At 33.2% G+C, this 22,664-nt stretch overlaps 1 protein-coding gene across 3 annotated transcripts; it reads left to right on the forward strand.

Annotated features, from left to right (window-relative positions):
- The first annotated feature begins 70 nt into the window (after positions 1-70).
- Positions 71-22,651, forward strand: LOC112686400 (voltage-gated potassium channel subunit beta-2). Of its 3 annotated transcripts, none has more exons than XM_025558645.1 (8): positions 71-1,221; positions 10,879-11,289; positions 12,344-12,471; positions 15,301-15,507; positions 15,595-15,680; positions 20,506-20,562; positions 22,006-22,194; positions 22,353-22,651. In XM_025558645.1, exons 1-8 carry the CDS (start codon positions 1,031-1,033, stop codon positions 22,452-22,454), a joined length of 1,371 nt encoding a protein of 456 aa, XP_025414430.1. In that variant the 5' UTR covers positions 71-1,030; the 3' UTR covers positions 22,455-22,651. The 3 variants fall into 3 exon arrangements, with proteins under 3 accessions (XP_025414430.1, XP_025414431.1, XP_025414432.1); XM_025558646.1 differs by lacking the exon at positions 71-1,221 and adding an exon at positions 2,396-3,163; XM_025558647.1 differs by lacking the exon at positions 71-1,221 and adding an exon at positions 2,396-2,572.
- The last annotated feature ends 13 nt before the right edge of the window (positions 22,652-22,664 follow it).

Below are 22,664 nucleotides of genomic sequence, written 5' to 3' on the forward strand. Positions count from 1 at the left end.
TGTGTCAAAACACGAGCAACCAGAGGCCGCCGCCGAACGGATTACGAAAATAAAATCCCCCATACGTCCCTCGCGAACCGACGCCTGTTGGTCGCGCGATTAACCGTCGTCCCGACGACGGTGGTCGGTTTTTGAAAAACAAAACGGCGTCCGTAGCGCTTTCCGTTCTCTCTTGCGACGCTCGTGTGCCCGTCGTTCGTTCGGCTCCGATTTCGTGACCCGAGTGGACTCCGCAGTGGACGTCGTCGTCGGATTTGTCGTGTGCGACCAGTGCACGCGGTGCCGCCGCCGGTCGATTTGTGCGTTGTCGATCGAAAAGCCACCGGCCACCATGGCGTGAACGCGTCGCACGCGCTGCTACCGCTTGACCGCGTTCTATTATTAAACGCGTTCGTCTTCGCCCCGGCGCGTAACCGCGGTACCCGATGTAATACCACCCGTACATATATGCATACGTTAATATTACGTTTCAATAACGATACGGACGACGCACCGTCCGCCCGACATCGTTGTCGTAACAATCATCGTGGCGGGGTTAGACCATTACCGTGCGACAGGAGTCGACGGCGGTACACCTAACATCGTTGCGAAACACGCACAGCACATGGGTAACACTGCCGCGTTCGCACGTAACCAACACCCCGGTCCGGGGCGCACGCGTGCCACGACGTGATATTTACGTGCACGCGTGTTAGGACATTATATCTATATTTATATACGTGCGCGTTCGCGCAGCACCGGAAAACGCACGAGCGACGTATTTACGTTGCGCTGGATCGTGCCGTCACCGGCGGACGGACGGAAGCGGAACACGAGAACACGAATAGTAGAAGGAGGCGACGGCGGCGGAGCGTCTACGGTTTCTATAACCATACGCGCCGGTTGCGCGGTATATAGTTAGTACACATATCGGACGGGCGGCGGAGTGATCGAACCTTCCAAGCTGGCCCATCAGTTTTGGCTCGGTTGGGGTTCGGGCTCGGGCTCGTGCCGCGCGCAGACGGACGAGGAGAAGAAGGAGAAAAAGGAGATGGCCGAGGCGGCGGCCCGGCACGAGCTGTACACGCAACAGCAGTGGGCCCACCAGCGGGCCGAACGTGCCGAGCGGAACGCCGAGAGACTGGAGAGGGAGATACAGGCGCAAGCCGCTTCGGCCGCGGCGTCCGAGTCCCTGGCCGAGCTCCATTACGTCGACAGCCTGTCCGGCTCCGTGCAATCCATGTAAGCACGTTTTCTTAACAACGTATTCTAGTTAAAATATTCATTAATTCGTAATTTATGCATTATATACAATTTAATTGCACATACGTGTCCAAGTCGGGACCGCTACGAAGCGTACGATAAGTCAAACGTCCAATTATCGTATAGTTCATGTTTATCATCACGCGGTGTACCTCAGCCGTTGTCGTAGTGTCGTAACTATTATCGTTAACACTCATTTACTGGTATTGTATTCGGGATGTTTTCCTTTCACGAGTTATCACTTATTTTTTTATTCGTACATGCGCGGTGTATTTAGCACGGACAAGATGTGCGCGCTTGTACATATGATTTACATCAAATATAAATAGAACGCAGTGGTTCCTAAAATAAATTATTTTTTCGTCCGCTTGGGTAGAAAGAGGGGGAAAATCCCACTACCTTGATAGAAGTGCAACAATGTATAATTGCAACAAGCTCATTGCCAGGGGCACCGGTGGGGCGGATAGGTGGCCAAACCCACCCAGGCCCTCCAAAAATTGTATGTTTGAGACAATAGCTATAATTTCTCCTGTAACACGAGTCTGTCGTTTGCTAGTTTGTTAAACTTATAAGGCCTTCGAGGACTCAGTCCGTCCCTGATTATTGCTCATGTCCAACGTGCTCTGTTGTTCAGTGGGAATCTATCACAATCACTGCGTACAACTTCGTACGACAAATCATGAGTGTACACGTTGCAACGGGTTCGTGTCGGATTCTCATTCCGTGCACACGAAACCTATTTCCCTCGCATTATCCGTTCTTGCGTTCTGCACCGTGCACGACCGGTCTATCGATATCGCCTGTTATCCGGACGCGATGTTGTATTAGCCGACTTTGGGAAACACCGATGTACGGACAACACTGCGTGTATAATATATTATTCCGGAAAACGGCGACGGAGCTGTTGCGCCTGCGTTGGTCCGCGTAGTCGTCGTCGACGGCGGTCGCGAAAGTTCGACCGTGGCACGGCCATCGGCGGTCACATCGGCACGCGATCAATCCCGAAAGTTGGCGAGGCACCCGTCGCACCCGCGTGGACGGGGAACGGGAAGAGGACGAGAGCGCGCGCGCCGACCCCCGACGGCAGGGCGGCTTAGGTTATGGCGCGGCCGCGGCACTCTCAGCAGCAGTACGCTACGCACACACGCACGGTGCGGCTCTCCCGGACTGCGACACCGACGCGCATACGTGCCCATACGCGGTGTGTACGTTGCTGTGTACGTGCCGTTGCTCCAGTATCGTTGTACGTGCGAAACGTGCGGCGGCGGTCCGCACACGCGACGCGACATGGGTTCCGCCGTTGATGACGTCCGGGCGCACTACAAGCGACGTAGGTTCAGGGTAGCGATGGAGGAACGTTGACGATCGCCGTGCATATATTGCAGCTTTTACCGCTATTGTTGTTGTTGTTGTTGTTGTTGTTGTTGTATGCTTTGTTGTGAAAATACCAATACCAATTAGTTGTACCGGGCGCTGAACGGACACGAAAAAATCTGATGAAAAAACCAACGCAAAAGTGTACTCTTGTGTACGTAGCCGCGATGTCGTTAATACATCGCCTTGACGATTCCGTTCGTCGTACACGCCGTAACGTGAATCTTGTTGGCGTTGCTGCTTGTACTGCTGTCTTTGCTGCTGCCGCTTCTTCTGCGATGAAGACGACGACGGCTACAATGTGAATTGCATACGTGCGACGCGGTTCTCGTTCTCTGTTTTTCTTCTCTTTCTCTATTTATCTTTATTTCACTCGCTTACACACGCTTACTCTCTATATCATTTTTGACTCTACTCTTGTCCAAGTTTTCTATTCCTCCTCCGTTCGCAACATGTTGTTTCAGTTTCCCGTTAACGACGGGGGTGGTCCTCAGAGGACCAGCAGCTCCAGTAACAAAGACGACTCGCAACAGTCGCCTCTGTATAAGTAAGCTATGATGATATAATATGTACCCATAAGCGTACCCAGGAATTTTTTATGGGGATGATCCAAAATTTTTATTTTATCTGTTCTCTAATTATAATTATAGTTTAACTCAATACCAACAAATTACTGTTAATACGAGTATACTATTGTATGATTTATTCATTACAGGTATATTATATAATCTATAAACTTTGTATATTTAAGATAATGGGAAATTAAAATATACTCTTTACAATTATTATATTATTAAATCGTTGAGTATGTAGAAATTGCAATGTCCGGCCCCAAACCCCCACCCCCTTGGTTATGCCATTGATGTACACGTACACTTGCTTGGACAGAAGAATACGCGTGAAATATTATTTTATAAATAATAACAACACGTGCGTAAACGTCGTAGTAACGCGTTAGGTTCTTTACATCGCAGTGACTGCTGATAATATTGTATATCGAAGCTGAAGCATGGACCTGAAACATTTGTTGAACAAATGTTTACAAATATAGATCGTACTGTGTCACATGGAATCCGAATATTATTTTTGTTAAACGCTAAAATAGTAAGGTACAATTTTAGCGTTCAACGATAATGATATTTAATATTTCATTAATCGATCATTAACGATTACATAGAGAGCTATCTTACAAACCGCAAGTTGTTTCTTTTATCGAAAACCATACTACTCATCAGGGGCGGATCCAGAGTCGGGGAACTGTGGGTCAAGTCATCTCAATAGACCATTTATTAGAAATGAAACTGAATTAGAAATAAATACCTTGTAAAAAAAAACACAATATGCTCATAAAAGTGTATAAGTATATTTATATTAAATTTTAGAATTAGTGATACTACCGATAATGAATTATTTACGATTAATAAATATAATCTAATTTTATCAGCGCAATAAACGTACGGAATAAAATATGATTTACTTAACTTTCTACTAAAACGATATAATTTAAAATATAATTTATGAATTGAAAAATTTTAAATTTTGAATATACATGGCATTCATTTTTCAATTAACTCCGATGGGCCAACTGTCCAAGAGTCCAAATCAAGGACTAAAAAGAGAAAATATTTTCAAGAGGCCAATTTTGTCAACAAATATTAACTGTGGGTCAGCTGACACCCTGAACCCCCCTAGATCCGGCCCTGCTACTCATATGTAATATGAAAATACGAGAAATTTGCATTTTATTCTCATTGAAGTTGCGATCGTTACACTCATGAACGCACACACACACACACACATACATTATAACGATTAATGGAAGAAAAGTGGTATCACGAAAAACGTAAAAACTATACGGATGTACGGTATTCTCCACTACCTCCCACAATAGTGCTACAAGTACATAATAAAATCGTTTGTTCGGCCGATGAAAATATGCTACCATTATACAATCATTACGAGGATATTTTTCCGGATTTGCGGCGATTCGAGCGATTAAAATAATTAAACCCTGCACGTGCATGCGCATGTTATTAAAATTGTATTTAAGCGAACACCGTTCGGTCTTAAGTTTTCCGAACGTGCGTGCACGATGTTTGGACAATTTCAGATGTATGGTGTTGCCGTTTAAAAAGCTAGCGGGGGGGAGGGGGTTGACTGTAAGCTACTGCGTTAGCGTAGTGAGTATGATACGCGCACTGCCCGTGGCTGCAGCGAAGGCGTCAAGCAGTCTCTACAGCTGTAACGGAAAATCAATAAAAACCTTTATAACTACTACTCTCCTGACGCCGTCATGTATACACACACATATATATGTATTCAAGTAACATATCCGTATGGTATACAAGCATACCATACATTGCAAGAAACCCATAGCATATCGATGGATCTCGTTGACTAAATTACGTTTCCAATAATGCGTTATAAGATTATCGATTTCCAATGTTTTCTAATTATCTTTTTAAATGTTTGAATTAATTTGAAAATACAAAACAATATACTTATGAACACATAATTCGTTATCCATTTGGAATGCTTGAAACAATGTTCCAATGTATATAGTTGAAAAAGGAGAAGAAAAAACACAAAAACACTTTTTTCAAAGTCATTTGTCGTTATTTTATTAAATTATATTAATATTTTTATTTTGTTTCTAGTGTTAGGAAGAATTGGCAGAAATGTATTATTCAAACATCTTAATGAAAATTAATGTATTTTTAATATTATAATAAATATTTCTAGTAAATTTTAAAATTTTAAAACGTAATTCACCCAATGAGAACCCGTCCGCTGCCGCCTTATTAATCGTAATTTAGATGCGTGCACATTGTCATCGCCATTGGCGTTTTATGTAGATACGGGTCGCTCTATTGTTGAAATTGATAACGTCTACCACGTGGACGCAGCCACCAGACGTCGCTATGATCGGCGTTTACATTCGATAAAAACTGGCTTCCAACAATAAAAACAACGGCTATCATTTTCTGTTTATCCAATTGAATGCAAATGCTAATTACAGCGACTACGTCTAGTGCTTGGTAATGTTGGTAATGGTAATTACAGCGGTTGAAGGCTAGAGGACCGAGGAACGCAGATAACTGGACCGTCAACATATTTTACTTAAATGAGTCAATTACATTTTTTTGATAATTTTTACTATGGTTAATTTGATTTTATACGACTCAGATTACAGTTGTTTCATAACAAAATAATTTTTCTTCTTCGAAACTCTTTATTTATTATTTTAATCTTCCCGGGTGGACGAGAAATTTCTATTGGAGTCCATTCTATAGAAATTACTTATTGATCCCTGGTCTAGTGGCTGCAACCACGTAATTACCTAATTAATTTCTGACGTGTACGCGTTACGAATTGTTTGTAACAATAGGACGGCATAAACCAATGATTTTTTAATATGCAAAATTAAAAAATCATTGGTTTACCGTACAATGTGTACACTATACTATCTTTTGAATTTGATATATCAATGTAAAAAAATAAAAACTACATACACCGTTCTTGTTACTTTACGTTTATGAGTACAGGTAATCAAGGCCGGATTAAGCACCATTGGGCCCCAGGGCTGAAATTTTATATGTGCTCTTTTGACGAAACATGCTGAGTAATCGAAAAAGGATTTCATTCATGTTCATTCGGAATATTTGACTTGGTGTATTAAAAATTGGGTCAGGAGTTCAACCGTTAGTACTTACTACTAACGTTTACTTATGTATATTGTTTCTAATGCATTTGATAAAATAAAAACTAACCATTGTAATAACCTTCTATCGATCTATTTTAACTTCTACATTATTATTAAGTTGCTAAAAATCAATCTTATTTTAATGTATTTTATTATATATTTTTACAATATACGATCTTATTCGCGGTTATAATATGCGATGCATATTTTTATTAATTTTATGGTGTTTGAAAAGTCTCCTCCTTCGATAGTATAAATGATGATTTGTGTCTGTATGTGATATTTTTTGATAATTTTCTATAAAAGGAATATAATTAAAAATTAATGATTTTAACCTGGAATATGTAGTTTTTCCTAATTTGAATATTTCATAAAGGTATTAGGTGTATCCAACATTTCGACATCCTTACGAATTGCTGTAAAAAATATTTCAATGGTTATTGGTTTTATTCTAAGACTTTCACAACTAGTGCGCATGTAAATTTTATGCATGACTACAGTCTTTGAAATTATTACAAATATGAATAATAATTATAAAATCGTTGGAAAATTAATTTTGAAATAATTATTATTACCTATTAAAATAATAAAAACTGAAAGCATTGAGTTGATCATTTTTTTTTTCTTTTGTAAAATTAATTTGGACTTTTTGGAAAATCCGCACGTTGATCTAGATTTTTTACGAGAACCTATGTATATTAGAAAACCATTAATGATATTCTGTCTTAAAATTTGGTAAACAACAGTTTGAAAGATTCTGTATTACGTTTTGTACTAAAAGCTGGTTTGTAGTATATGTTTAGATTTACGAGTTTGCATCATTTTATCTGGAAGTTTTTATCTAATAATAAAAATGAATTGTATACAACTTTCGCAATAAAAAAAATGTTACCTTAAGTAGTTATAATAGTAATGGCCAGAAGTAACTATTTGTTACTATCAAATGTTTTCATCACATACTACCGACTAAATATTCGACTATAATTTTCGTGACCAACTATTTTTAATCTTTAATATTAGTCGACTAATACGACTACATTTTGCACAACCAACAAATATTAATAAATTAAATTAGTGAAAGGATTTTATCATGAAAGACCTAAAAATATTTCAAACAGAGCTAGTTAGATTTTGTGTATGATAAATAAGAATTGAAAAAGTTTGTAATAGCAATGTTGGACCTCACAATGTTTCGTTATTTTTCATTTTTTTAAATAACTTAAAAGTATACATTTTTTAAAAATAAATAATATACTTCTATCATATATCATCATGGTACGTAATGGATTAAAATTGAATATAAAAATATATATTTAAATTAGATTTTAAGAAGTTCCATCGTTGGATGGATTCTTCGCTCAAATCATCAGTCCCTTTTATTTTATTTTATTTTATTTTTATTCTATTTCTATCTTATCAACACTTATGCTAATTGTAAAAATAATATATTTACAGATTGTATAATGAAACAAATTGAGAACAAAAAAAAAATTAGATTTAACACATCTTTTGTTTAGTTATTATTAAATAAACGTCTATCACAGACATGAAGTATTAAAAAAACAACAGTCTCTACTTAAAATAATAAAATTAATAAAATAAAAATAAAAAAATAATGATAAATACTGTTTTTGATGCAGATCAGATTGCAGACCGTAATATAATAAAATATTAACTTATGTATCAACTTGTCACCTGTTTATTAAAATACTTATTTTTAGTGATATTGAGATCATAGAATACATTATCAGATTTAACAAGATTTGTACATAAAAAAGTTGAGATTAAACGTGAAATTTGTCTCGGATCACGATTCAGAAAGACTAAGATTCAGCTAAAAATACAAGTAGTCCAATTTTATAAAACAAATTTAATGAAATATTATAAAGGAAAAATTATAACAACAACATTTTTAAGTAAATTAAGAAACTATATAAACATTTATATATACACAATTTTATACATAGTATATATATAATATATATACATTTTCTTCTTTATTTTTCAGCACTACTTTCAAAATTTCTATTTGACCTTTTTTCGAACTAAAAATGAAATAACAGTAAATTTATTTTATAAATATGAAAAATAAAATTATTCAAATACAAATACTTTTTTCTCGTGTCTCATAAATATTCTCGATTTTCTTTAACTAATATATTTACACCACTAAAATCTTATTGACAAAATCAATCTTAAGTAGATAATAAGTCTTTTTGTTTCAAATCCCTTTTGTTACACTAACGAAAATTCGGTACTAAGCAAAATAAAAATCAAATACTATTTTTAATGTAAAATACACAATAAATTATAATTTTTTATTCTACCATAATAAACTGAAACTGAATTTTTTAACTGAGTAATGAACATGTATTATCACTTGAACAAACTGGCTTAAATCATTTAACTGTCAACCATTCAGTGAATTTTATCAATCTCAAAACTATAAAGACTTACTGACAATTTATGAAATTACCTAAAAATGTAAAGCAAACAACATTTCGGTTGTAAAGCTATAAGATAATTTTCATTATGTATTTTACTGAGTTAAGGTAATATTGAAAACCCGTTTTTATGATTTGAAAATTTTAAATAAAATTATTTCCTAAATGTGTTTCCACAATTGATTAGGAGTTAGCAGCAAATAGGTGGTATTTTCAGACGTTATAAGTATATTAAATTGAAATAATTATGTAATTCACAATCAAATTTAATAAAAAAATAAAAAATAAATAAATAAAAACCGCAAATTTAAGTTTTAAATAGCTATTGGATATTTACATATTTGAATTTCATAATGACTGAAAAAAAATAAAAACGTTAAAATAAATTGTAATATAATAAAAAACCCCTACTGATGTTTTATACTAAAAAACAATAAATCTATACATCTACTACGAGTTGTAAGACAATGTGCATGTCTAGAAGGTTGGACAAGTTCTGTGCAAACATTCGTTGATGTAAAAAAACATGTCCAAATTTTCCAAACGTTTTGTATTGCATATACTCGTAATGATAATATTTCATTCGTCTTCGTGAAATCTATACATTAGTACTCCAACGTATATCATTATTTCAATGATAACGATACTTCAGAGGACCGAGGTTGACATATTATGCTTGAATATTTATGCTGCAGTCGGTCACATTATGTTCAAAATTTTTAATATAAAATTTTTTTTTTTATATTCAATTAAATTTACTTATACGTATAAGAAGCCCTGTGGACGAAGATACAATTAGTTTTTTTTTATATACAAAGGATAAACACCTCAAGGTTACAAAACTAGTTATTGTATTAAATACTTTCTTTCTTACATATGACTGCAGTCAGTATAAGGATTCGATTTTTAAATGGTATACGAATTATAACAAAAAACTTCAGAAATGTATAAATTTCTGTTACCTATTATAACTTGTAAATGCAAAATCATAAATAATAAATAAAAACTAAATAAATATGTACTTAAAATAAATTATGATTAAGGCGCACTTGTATAAAAAACCGTTATGTTCGCTTTCAAATCATAACGTTAAGCGCAGAGTTTAAGGTTAAGGTTTTCTGATGATGGTGGGTGAGGGATAGAGTTATAATGGAAATTTCAGACGTAACTTTTTCCCTTCAATAAGTATAGGAACAAATACTTCCATAATCTTTTTTTTACCTATTGGCATTAACATAATACGAAAATTGTACTCTGCAGCAGTCACTTTCGTACGGATAATCATATATCATATAGCATGTATTATTAAAATACATCATAGGCATGTCCAGACCTCCATGGCTGGGGAGGCCAGTTATAGAATTTAAATTTTTTACTTACTACAGCGATCTATAATCTATACCTATATTTACGACTTACTTTTGTTGTATGGAAATTATATAGCACCTGGAATTTTTTCACCCCGTCAAGTTAAAGGTTTCCTCTATCTTAAAATTGGTTTCCTATGCTATTACAACTATGAACTAATAAATTAGGCCTATTAACTAATGTGCTACTTATTTATTTTTAATAAATATTTTATCAACTATACATTAACCTTCTATATACATCTTATTACAGTTATTACACAATAAACAGTTATTTATTAGTTTGGTTAAACAAGTAATTTATTAAAATATTATAAATAATAAAATTCAATAAATTTAAAATTTAAATTCACCTTCTACTTAAAATTACCTACTGTTACTGTTTCAGCCACGGATATATGGTAGATACTATATATTCGTGGTTTCATCATCATAAGCCAAGAGGCCAAGAACGTCGCTGGGGAGGCCGGTGCCCACCCTGCCTCCCCCGTAGGCACGCCTATGAAATACATATTATAATGCAGTGAACGTAGTGAAGAAAAAGCATACCTATAGTCTCCTCGATTTCAGCCCACAACTCGTACTAAACTTTTGTTTACGTATCGGCTTATAGAATCTATAATAATCGGATGTACGTGCAGCTATTCGAAAAATGTATTTTATAGTGAATAGTTGATTTAAAATAATTTGATTCGTATGGCCAACATTTTGACGAAGTGTATCGTTTTGTTTTTTTTTTTTTTCGCAGATGCAAGGCGCCGATAGCCAGCCTGGACTGCATGGCCGACCTGGGTAGCACCACGGAACAACTGTGCGCCAAACTGCAGGCGGCTGCGGCCAAGGAGTCGGTGGAGCGTGCGTCGTCCGCGCAATCGCCCAGCGTGACGTCCGGGCTCCGGTACCGAAACCTGGGCAAGAGCGGCCTGCGAGTGTCCAACATCGGGCTGGCTACGTGGACAACGTTCAACACGGCCATAAACGAGGAGCAGTTGGATGCCGTGGTGACGGCCGCGTACAACGCGGGAATCAACCTGTTCGACCTGACCGAGGGGCCGCAGAGCAGCGAACAGGCCGAGACGCAGCTCGGCATCATACTCAAGAAAAAGAACTGGAAGCGCGTGTCATACAGCCTCATCACCAAAATACGTTGGCACTACAAGTACGCGTTTTGTTCGCTTTCGCTGACACCGGAAGATCCGATCGCGTTGATTTTTCTCAATAGTTTTTGAAAATACCGTTTTTTTATTCATTTTTTTTTTCGTCCAATATCGACACCACTACATTTGTCATCTAATTAAAAGTGTACCTACCCCAACTGCACAAGAAATCACGTACAATTTATTCGTGTTTTTTTCCGGAAGAAGTAGAAAAAATAACTTCATGTGTTTTAATATGATCCACAGAGATACGGTACTTTCTATACATATTTTAAGCAAGGCTGGATAAGTTTACCAATAAAATATGTAAGCAAAATTATCTGTTGTAAAAAAATAATACATATTGTACATTATAATAAAAAAAAGAAATAAAAAAAAATTAAAATTTTTTTTGAAGAAAATAATTTCGATAGGTAATTTTGTCGAGAATAATTTATTTTTGGAATAACTATTTAACTCTTTTACGTCTAGCCTTATGTATACGAGTACATAAACTGCTGTAGACCCGTTCAAGCTTACCAGCTAGACTATGATATTACACGGAAATTGGGTCATACGCGCATGATTGTTTTATCGCTTAAGAATTAAAAATATATCTGAATAGGCAGTGCCGGATTAAACATTTGTGGACCCCTAAGCCATTAAGATTTTGGGTCCTACAAAATTATTTTTCACGTACATCTTTTACACTACTATGGAATAATTAAAATCTACAGCTTTAATGATAACCAACTATCATTAACAAATAAAATCATGTTTATTACATTTTTTTATTTGCAAAAAAAATTAATAAATTATTTATATCTTTTTCGGAATAATTATATTATTATTACTTCATATAATACCTACAACTTAATATATATTATATTTCATATTAAATTTTGTCCCGTAAATTCGTAAATAAAATACAGGTATTATTAAAAAAAAAATATATATAGTTTTTCGTTTTCACAGGGCCCCTTAAATGAGTGAGGCCCTAAGGCAGGCGCCTACTCCGCCTAATGGGTAATCCGGTACTGTGTATAGGTATACTAAGGTATATTATTTTTAACGCAGGTCCGAAGAACGAGGATTGTCGCGTAAACACATCATCGAGTCGGTCCGATCATCCGTCGCAAGACTTCAACTCGACTACATAGATATAGTCCTGATACAAAAAGCCGATCCAATGTGCCCACTTGAAGGTATTATAATATAAAAAAAGTATCTTATGCCCAATATTATAATAAAACACGAACGTGCTAAAGTGGTGTACTTATAGTCAATCAAATTAGAAAGAAAATGTTTAAAAAAAAAATCCCGAAATTACAAGCCACTACACAAAATAACAATAACTCCATAAAATAACAATTTTACTTAGCTTATTTAATTTTTAGACTAACAATTTTTTATTTAAATAATTTACATTACAACTGCTAAATATGGTCCGAAAATCATGATAAATTAAAATAAATTAATAACAAAAATATTTTATTTGTGACCTATAATTTTCAAATATGGTTTTTTTCACCAACATAAAATTTAGAATCTCCACTTGATACCCATTGATCACCATAATAATCAACTATTAATTGGCTTTTGAAGCTTAAAGGAAAAATATATATAGGTTTTAAGTCAATAGGAGGATTATTATAATCTTTAGTTTCACCCATTACATTTTAATTTGTAACTCGTACAAAGTAGTTTTTAATATATTTCCACTAAGTCAAAATGTCTACCTTTATTTTGTGATAAGTATATTATAATTTTACGATCAAGTTAAAATAGATTATAATGAAAAGTATATATATTTATTTGTTAGATTGCTCATAGTTAAAATTAAATCTTCCATTAAGTTTAATAATAGTTTTTTTATTATTATACCTCATTGTCAACACTCAATTTTTTTAAGGCTAATTCAAAAATATACTACTATTCAATGAATAAACCTAAAATTTTTAATCGTAAATTTGAATATTTAGGGGAAAATAGCGATATGATAGCACATTTCAAAATTTCCCTAATACGAAAAACACAATTAATAATAAAAGATGATCAAAAAAAATAAAGACAGTATAACTTGAAAATAATAAAAATAACTTATTTTTTGGTGTTAGGAAATTCGGGAATTCTTGAAACCCTTAAAAAAATTGTAACTCATGATAAATAACAGAAGTATTAAAAAGAAAAAGTCAAATTATCACAAGGAACAATAATTGTTTGTAATAATTATTATCAGACGATGATTGTTTTGAAAATTCTCAAAATCTTTAATTGCATTTTCTCAGTCATAACTCTTTTGAATTATGCTGTTCTTATTTTACGGGGGGCGATTTTCTCTTTCTTTATAACCTTATAAGAATTTCGTTTTGCTTTTCAAATTTTAATTCTTATCTATAGCTTTGTTTCATAAAAACTTACCCTACTTCATGGCAATATTATTCACTCGCGTCACCGCGTAAGACGCACAATCGATTATTCCGTCGTTATTTTCATTTTTCCCTGAACAACTTTCTCTGTTGTAGACATCATGATGGCCCTTTTAAATGTGATGATTCCTCTCATTATTTTTCATACTGCCTTGCTCCTTAGGATATAAGCGTTGAATTCTTGACAAGCTTTTTATCTGTTATACTCTACCTCCTTCATACTTCCTTTTACTCCTTAACTTTCCAAAAATGTTCATTGTTAAATCCGCAATTATTTTCTTCCTTTTAGGAAGGTTTTTGATATAACTATTTGTTTTCATCTTCATTGTATACTACAAAAAATAAGAATGTTCACAGAAGAATATTTCTGTAGAGACAAAATGTTTTGTTAGATATCACACTGTTTGACATTAGCTCATTAATATGCAATTAATTATAGTTTTATATATGTATATATTATGAGATGTTGGTGAACATTTCATACACAAACTATTCATGTGCTGTAAAAATGTATAAACTTGTAAATTACTTTCTTACTGTTTTAAATAGTATATTGAAAATATATTTTAATAAAATAATTACAATTAAAAAATCGTTTATATAAGTTTATATTACTATATAATTTATAATTTATATTTAATAATAGTTAGTTTTGTTTGTAGAACACTGTTTAACACCTAGTAACATCAACTAAATTACAGAGTATGTTGTACTAAATTTTTATCCTCTCTTACTTAACATTTGTTGAATAATTATATTTGTATTATTATTAAGACCCGAATGCTGATGTAATAAAAAAATTATAAAAATTCCCTCTAAAATGCAAAACTAAATTTCATTATTTCGATTTCTTTGTTATCGAAATGCATTTTATCATATGTGTGCTTTTGAATACCACAGTTTAGCTATTGCTCAGCACATATATGATTTTATTTAATTTATCTTATACAGTAACACGATGACATGATATTGATTATTATTAAAATTGCAATATATTTCAATAACATATTCTATTATAATCGTACGTCAAAATGGCCAAACGTAGACAATTAACCCAATTTCGATGTAGAATAATGGTAATGGTTCTACAAATGTAATTGTAAGTATACGTTTAAAATTTAAATGTATTTAAAAAAAAAAAAAAGAAAATAAAATTAAATAGCCAAATATCCATTTTCATCCCAACTAGAGCTCTTAAAACACGTGTCACGGAATTCACGTGTACACGTGAAATACATGTTTATCCAAAATATATATCCATTTTTACAATGGTAAAATTAGTAATTTTATGTTATACACTTGAAGTTTTAATAAAATATTAATAGTACAGTATTAAGTTAAGGATATACGTTTTTATTTTGGATTTTATACGTGACACGTGACACGTGAATTTCGTGAATTCACGTGTATTAAGAGCTCTAATCCCAACAGAGAAATAATTTTCTTATTCGGAAGAGAAATTATTCGGTTAGGCTGGTAACGTTAACTTGCAGCGTTGTAAATCGTCTCGATATGAGTTTTAGGACCACCGAGCGTAGAAAAACAATACGCTTGACAATACCGTTTCAAAATATTAATTACGACCATATGATGTGCATATTACAGAAGTGGTCAGAGCGATGGACTTTCTCGTGTCGGAGGGTCTGATAATGTATTGGGGCACGGCCAAGTGGTCGCCCATCGACGTCACAGAGATGTACACGGCGTGCAGACAGTTGAACTGTTCGACGCCCATACTTGAACAATCGGAATATCACATGCTGTGCAGGGAAAAGGTCGAGATCTACATGCCCGAATTGTACAACAAGATCGGTGAGTGGTACGAAAATGACTGCGACGGTCGTTTTTGCACGCGCATTTTTTTCCGTCCCGTTTTCAATCGCTGTTGGTATGTTTCAGGCGTCGGTTTGATGGCTTGGTCGCCGTTGGCCATGGGGCTTTTGCCCTCGTTCAAAGACTCCCTCCGCAGCCGATCGTCCAACAGGGTGAGTGTGCTTAGTGACATATTTTACCGGTGACGGGCAGCACCCTTTATTCTCCATATGGGGAGGGAGGAAACCTAAATCCGATTACTTAAATCGCCCACCCGTACCCGATGAGTGGCGTACGTTTTATGTTTATGAGCACGTGGAGAACATTCGATTCGCTGTAGGTGAACGCGGCAATCACAGACGTTTCACTGGAGCTTTTGTAACATATACTTTGCGAAAAATACTATCCACCTATTCAGTGATGTAGTCCTAAAAAAGTGTATGGGTACACGCTTGAATCATTGCAAAAAAAATATATACACAATATTGTGTACATTACTAAATTGTTTAAAAATAGATCTGTGTACAAACGGTCTCTGTACATGTCATGATCACGAATAAAGATATCTTAATTCGTAATTATGATTAAAGATAATACTATCTATAGCTGTGGTATAAGTAAACCACGGACTTCCAAGATATTTTCTTAATCAGTGAAGTGAAAAAATCACGTTTATCTTTTTTTAATCGTTGGATATCAAAATTTAACAAATATTATCCAATATAAATATTTACTGGGTAACGTTAATACGTTTTGTTCACGGTCCGTTTACGTGCGTACAGGCCCGGATTAACACTATCGTAAGCTCTAGGCCCCTAGTTCTTGCAGGGCCGTTGTCCAGTATGCAAATTATCATGAAGCCTTCTCTTTGGTAGAGGAAGTGTTTGAATCTCATGCAGTGTTAAGCTCAAATCTAAATTTTTATATGATAACTATTATACATTTTTATACGATAAAAGTTTTAACAAATGTTAAAAAAAAATTCATTTTAATCCAAAACATATATAATATAAATTGTCAAAAATCATAAAAAATTTTTTTATCTAATTTACATACTACAAAAAATCGTAGTCACACATTTTCGTATGCCCAAAAAAGTTCGTAGGCCCTAGGCACAGTGCTTATAGTGCCTATGCGTTAATACGGCCCTGTCTGCGTACCACGATTTTCATTGAGGGTACACGTATAACTATAAAATTAGAAAATGGGTACACGCCGTGTATCATCCATTTCACCCAGTGGTAGATTAACCTTCTCGGCGCCCTGAGGCACGCTTAGTATTTACCGTCCCCTTTTTTAAATACTGTAACAACCCAAACATCGGTAATTGGGTATGGCCGTCCAGGGAGTGAGAAATGGTTCAAAAGAATTATGGTTAACTAATTATTACTCTACACTATTTCAAATATTGTATACATATAATTAACTAAAGTTAGATTTTTAAGAATCTACGTATTCATAGATATTCGTAGGTATCTATCTAATATCTATAAATTGAGCTTAAAAAGATACTATTACTTTCCTTAATTATTTACTTCTAAGGCATACCCTCTTGGAAATTTACGATTCCCTCCCGAGATAGAAGGTCTGAAATAAATACTGGATGCAGGGGCTTATTACTTACTTTTAAGGGAGGGGGAAAATTAAATTTTTTCTTTAATTCAGGCTCAAAATTTAAGTATAATGTTTGGTGATATTTAAATCAGGTGAATCCTTAATATTTGTGAATTTTTTTTTTTTTTTAATCTAATGCCGGATCCACTTAGAATCGACTTTTGTACAGTTATTTTTTAACACCTGTATTTAGAAAGTTACGCATGTGTTTTATTTGATTTTTCACTAAGTATGGACCCGACAAAAAGCCCAATTCAATATTCATAGCCATGCGTAATTTGATTTTGTTATAAAATGATCCACATTAAAAAAATTTAAGATGTGTATCTCACATATAATCAATTCCTTAAATACGAATTCAGGAAGGGTGATCGCTTCTTCGCCCCCCTTAAAACACACCCATGAATTGATGACTACTAGATTTTATATACATGTTATGTGTTATTTTCGTGACATGTATATTTTTAATTCTATACTAATAATTTAAAAACTGGATAACATTTTTTTTTGTCCTGGGGGAAGATTATCCCGAACCATTCCATTATTTGTACGCCACTGCTTACGTAAAAATATGCAGTAAAATATATTATATACATTATTATTTTTATAATATTTATTTTATTTTAATAAGTACAAGTACTTATACGTACCTAATAAGTACAATACAATATAGGTTGATTACAATAATATCATAATATATACTTACGAATAATTGAATAGACCTTCAAGAAATAAAGTTGTACTTGCGATGTTCGAACTACGCTGCAGAGAAACAGCCAGTCTTTATTAAGTATACAAAACTACAAAAGGCAAGGGTGACCAATGTGCAGGGCCGTCCCGAAGATGAAAATCAAGGGGGTGGGTGAATAATATGAAAAATGCTGACTACAGTTTTTTACTCAATGTATTTAGTATAATTAACTATATGTAGTCGTATTTTTATTTTTTAATATTTATATATGTGTCAATGTCGTGCGTTTTTAAAATTGACAGTTTAATTATATATATATATAATAATTTATATTGTATAATAAGTAGTTATATAAATTTTATTCGTGTATACACTGTATTACGAAATATGTAATGTTTGTTTTCCATAAGTAAAATTAGGTCCTTCTAGGTTATAATGAAACAAGTCCGACTGCCGACTGATGTTTTCGTTGGGGGGATGAAGCACCCCCCAAGACCCCCCTTCGGGACGGCCCTGCCAATATGTTCAGATGTTCACAGCAAAATAAATTGAAAAATAATATGATGGACTTTATTGAATATTCAATATTATATAATAACTATCAAATTATTCGATAATATTCGACAGTAAACTTGCAGTTATTTATTCGAATAATCGTTATCGATTATTCGAATAATTATTTAATTTTTAATTGAGTATAATTTTATTATTTAATATTATTATTAAATGTTTAGAAATGTAGAGTAATTTTATCAGTATTTTATTAAACATTGGAATAAAAAGCCGCGTTATTACAGTGCGCGACTACACAACAGCTGTACTATTGAGATTCATTGGATACAATAGTGGGTATGAACAGTGCTTGATTTAGCAAAAATAAAGAAGGAGGACTCTGTTTAGTTTAAAGAAAATAGCGTCTCCAAGACTTGTTAAGCGTTATATTTATAACGTAATAATAGTAAGGGGATGTTAAAATTTCTGAAAATTAGTTGGGGTACTCCGTCCCCCTGCGTCCTCTCTCAAGTTAAGCACTGGGTATGAATAGTGAATACCGGGTATAATTATATACTTAATAATCTATACTATAATTTAGATACTCTTATTTTTTTTACACAAAAATATGTTTGTAGTTATTAACTTTTAAAAATATTATTATTTAAAAATCTAAGCTAATTTTAATAAAATATTTTAAATTTATATATTTTTGTATTATTATTTGTTGGAAAAACGTACGATTTATATTTTTAGCCCAATATATTAATATAAACAAGAGAAAACTGGTGAATAATTTAGAAAAATACACTTGGCGTATGGATAAAGTATGACCGCCCGCAAGCATAGACGAACAATTATCGACAGTACAGAGTACAGACTATAAATAATTTGAGTTATTCAATGGTATCGATTATTCGATAGTTTTAATTATTTAATAATATTATTCAATAGTATAGATTTGTTGAACAATTATTTGATAGTTTTAATTATTCAGTCGATAGTATATATGAATACACGAATAAAAATCGATAGTACAAATAATTTATTTCCGCCCATCACTAAATATGATGGGTATTTATGTGTTTACACACATAATCAATTTATAGCAGTGGCGTAGTTACGGAGAGGATGTAAGGGGTTTCCACCCCCCCTCTACGGATTTTTTTTTAATGATATTTGATTATTATTTATTAATATTTACATATTATAGTAGGTAAAATATTTTGATTTTATTATGAGTAAGTATATATTAAAAATTGAGTAATAAATAATTTTCATTAAATAGGGACATAATAATACCATTTTAAATGTAATATTATTACATATGACCTCGTTTTAAGATATAATAAGAACACTTGAAAACTTATTCTTAACAATCCTCCCACCCCCCCCGAAAAAAATTGTATCTTCGCTACTGATTTATAGTCATAATAATAAACCCAAATAATGTCATTACGATTACGACCGTCACTGTGTCAATTAGTATATACGTATATTGTATAATATTGTATATGCATTGAAAATAATCAAATATTTTCGTCGAACGGTTGAACATACAAACATTTTCACCGATAAATTGATTTATATTTAATCGCGAACTCGCAAACAATATTATCGTCAGTTTATATTTAATATTCTCAGTCGTCTTATTAGTGTGAAAAACACGATGATTTTTGCTTATTCTTATTTAGTAGCCGCGTATTTCTCATTCGTTACGTGTAATGCATAATAATGCATATTACTAAAAACAAGTAGGTAACCAATAATTTCTCATCAGGCGGGTTGTCATCACGTGTTTTTGAACTGCCGCAGTTGTTCACACAAATCGACGTTTCAAGAATAGACTCCCTCCAGAGATTTAAATTATTGAATTTTGAATTTTCTGATATCAAAAATAATGAGTTTTTGAATGTCATTAATATATATATTTTTTTTTCATTTTTGTTTGAGAATAAAAAAACTAAAACAAAAAATTTGCCGCCCTAGGCTCAAGTCTCACGAGCCTAGTGGTTAATCCGCCATTGAATATACCACTGCACCTATCCGACTTTTAAGTGGTGTCTATGTGCCATGTCTGCACGCCACCGCTTTTGACAGCGCAAAACTGAGTTGCGCTCTAGCACCGACCTACTCCATAGAGGGTATAGTGTTAAAAGTAGTTACTAAACACCCGGTATATCCGGCTTTGTATGTTTCAGACGAAAGCTTCGAGTATCAGTTGGAACCAAGACGATCGAAAACCTCCAACTAAAGAGGTACGTGTACATACGGCTTGCGTTTTTTTCTGCATTATTACCAACCTCATACACAATTGAAATTTGGAAATAATGAATTATTATTCGAATAAAGTATTATTAAAAACCAGTTCAGACAGTTACCAGTGACAGAACTCCTTTGAGCAGCGATTCTCAATATTTTTATACCCACGTATTACCACTTGTACATTTCAAAAAATATCACGAACCACTTGATCTAACAACATTTTTTCTTATCAACAAATTAAATGTACCTATTATACGTTATTTTAAATATTTTGTTATTAAAACTAAATAATTATTAAAACATTAACGTTTACAGCACAAAAAGTAATATTTAATTATCACAAGATTATTTTTATTATTATTCATTATAACGGTTATTTAATTATGATAATAAATGACAATCTGTGGATGTAAATTTGAAAAAATGAAAAACCTTAATATAACGATTAATGTTGTATTGCATGAATGAGGACAGGAACGTATTCATGGGGAGGGCGAGTCCCCCTCGACAAAGGTGGATATGTGGTTTTTTTGCTACAGGTAAATATTTTAATGGGGCCACTAAAATGAAAAAAAAAATTGCTTTTTAAAAATGTATTATATTTATTATATTTACTCATCCTAATTTAATTTAAATAATTTAACTATAAAAGAAAAATAATTTCATTTCAATGAAAAAATTAATGGGATCGAGGGGGCCACCGACATAATATAGGGCGAGGGCCCACAGGGAAAATCCCTTTTTCTCTATGGGCCTATCCACCCCTGCCCCTCAAAATGAAAAACATCATTGTTAAAAATTGTTATTTTTGACATGGATATGTCTTAAGGCTGGGAGTTATTCTGAACATTTGTTACGAAACTGAGAACGTTGCTTATGCGATAATTTAAAATTTTATATTTACAAAATATGTTTATTACAATCTAGTTTTATATATTTTTAAAATTATAAACCATTAAAAAAATTGAGTTTCTTATTTCTCTGATGATGTAAAGACAGTCGAGAAATCTTATAGCGTTTTTCTTCCTTCCCTCCCCTCAAAATAAAATTATTATGTTGGTAATTATTTCTTGTTGGTTAAAATAAAAGTTATGATAATAAAAGAAAGGTAAAAATTAAGTGATTTTTTTTTTTTCAAATCTATCTTTCCTAATGAAACTCCATTTTCAGAGTTTTCAGCAAAATGTAATTTAATTTTTTATAGATGTCACTCTATATCTAATATTTTTAAACTTTTTTCAAGAATAATTTATTAGTAAAAAAAATAACTTAATGATCAAGTTTTTTATTTACTTTAATCTAGCATATTATTAAAATCATAATTTAAAATGATTCAATTATTAATATTGCATATCATGTAATTCCAACAAAATTATATACACATAAATTATTGTTTGTCTATTGACTTAAATGTATTGTCTGCATTTTTAATTCAGAATAATGAACCGCTGACAGCAAGAAATACCAAGGAAATACTGTTTTCAATTTCATTAGTAGCCGACCGTCTTGGCTGTAGCTTGGTACAACTATGTATAGCGTGGACATTAAAAAATGAAAGCGTTCAGTGTCTTTTACTTGGAGCAGCAACAACACATCAATTTTATCACGCTTTACACGGACTACAGGTATGAGAAAAGACAGATACAAATTGATATTATATTAAAAAAAGTATTTATTCCAAAATGTTATTACTCTATAAAAATAATATAGAACATATTAAAATGCAATCTGTTATTTAAACATACTTAGTAAAATTGATTTATTTTTATTTTCTTGTATACAGTTGTTGCCAAAACTCAACTCAAACGTAATGGCCGAATTGGAACGTATACTGGACAATAAACCAATTCGACCTCCAATGGTTTCAACTCTAGCAATGAGATGACAGACCGTGTGCCCTCCTGGCATGTTGGGGGGCACAGGCATGTCTGCTGATGGGCTGAAAGATGGCAATGATGAGTTTGACATGAAAGAACGAAAAGTGCCGTTTTGTGTGCTTCAATAAAATAGTTCTTGTGAAGAATGTTGAAGTATTGTTAGCATTTTAGTTTTGAAGTTAAATATACGTCCAATTTTAATAGATTAGTAATATATT

The sequence above is a fragment of the Sipha flava genome, unplaced genomic scaffold (genome assembly GCF_003268045.1).
Source record: "Sipha flava isolate LNK unplaced genomic scaffold, YSA_version1 307_pilon_pilon, whole genome shotgun sequence".
NCBI classification, from domain to species: Eukaryota; Metazoa; Arthropoda; class Insecta; order Hemiptera; family Aphididae; genus Sipha; species Sipha flava.

Bases quoted from the DNA above. Each gene is read 5' to 3' on its own strand.
- LOC112686400 (XM_025558645.1), top strand. From the start codon at position 1,031: ATGGCCGAGGCGGCGGCCCGGCACGAGCTGTACACGCAACAGCAGTGG. The intron at 1,222-10,878 runs GTAAGCACGTTT...TTTTTTTCGCAG, and splicing joins TCCGGCTCCGTGCAATCCAT to ATGCAAGGCGCCGATAGCCA. The intron at 12,472-15,300 runs GTATTATAATAT...TGCATATTACAG, and splicing joins TCCAATGTGCCCACTTGAAG to AAGTGGTCAGAGCGATGGAC.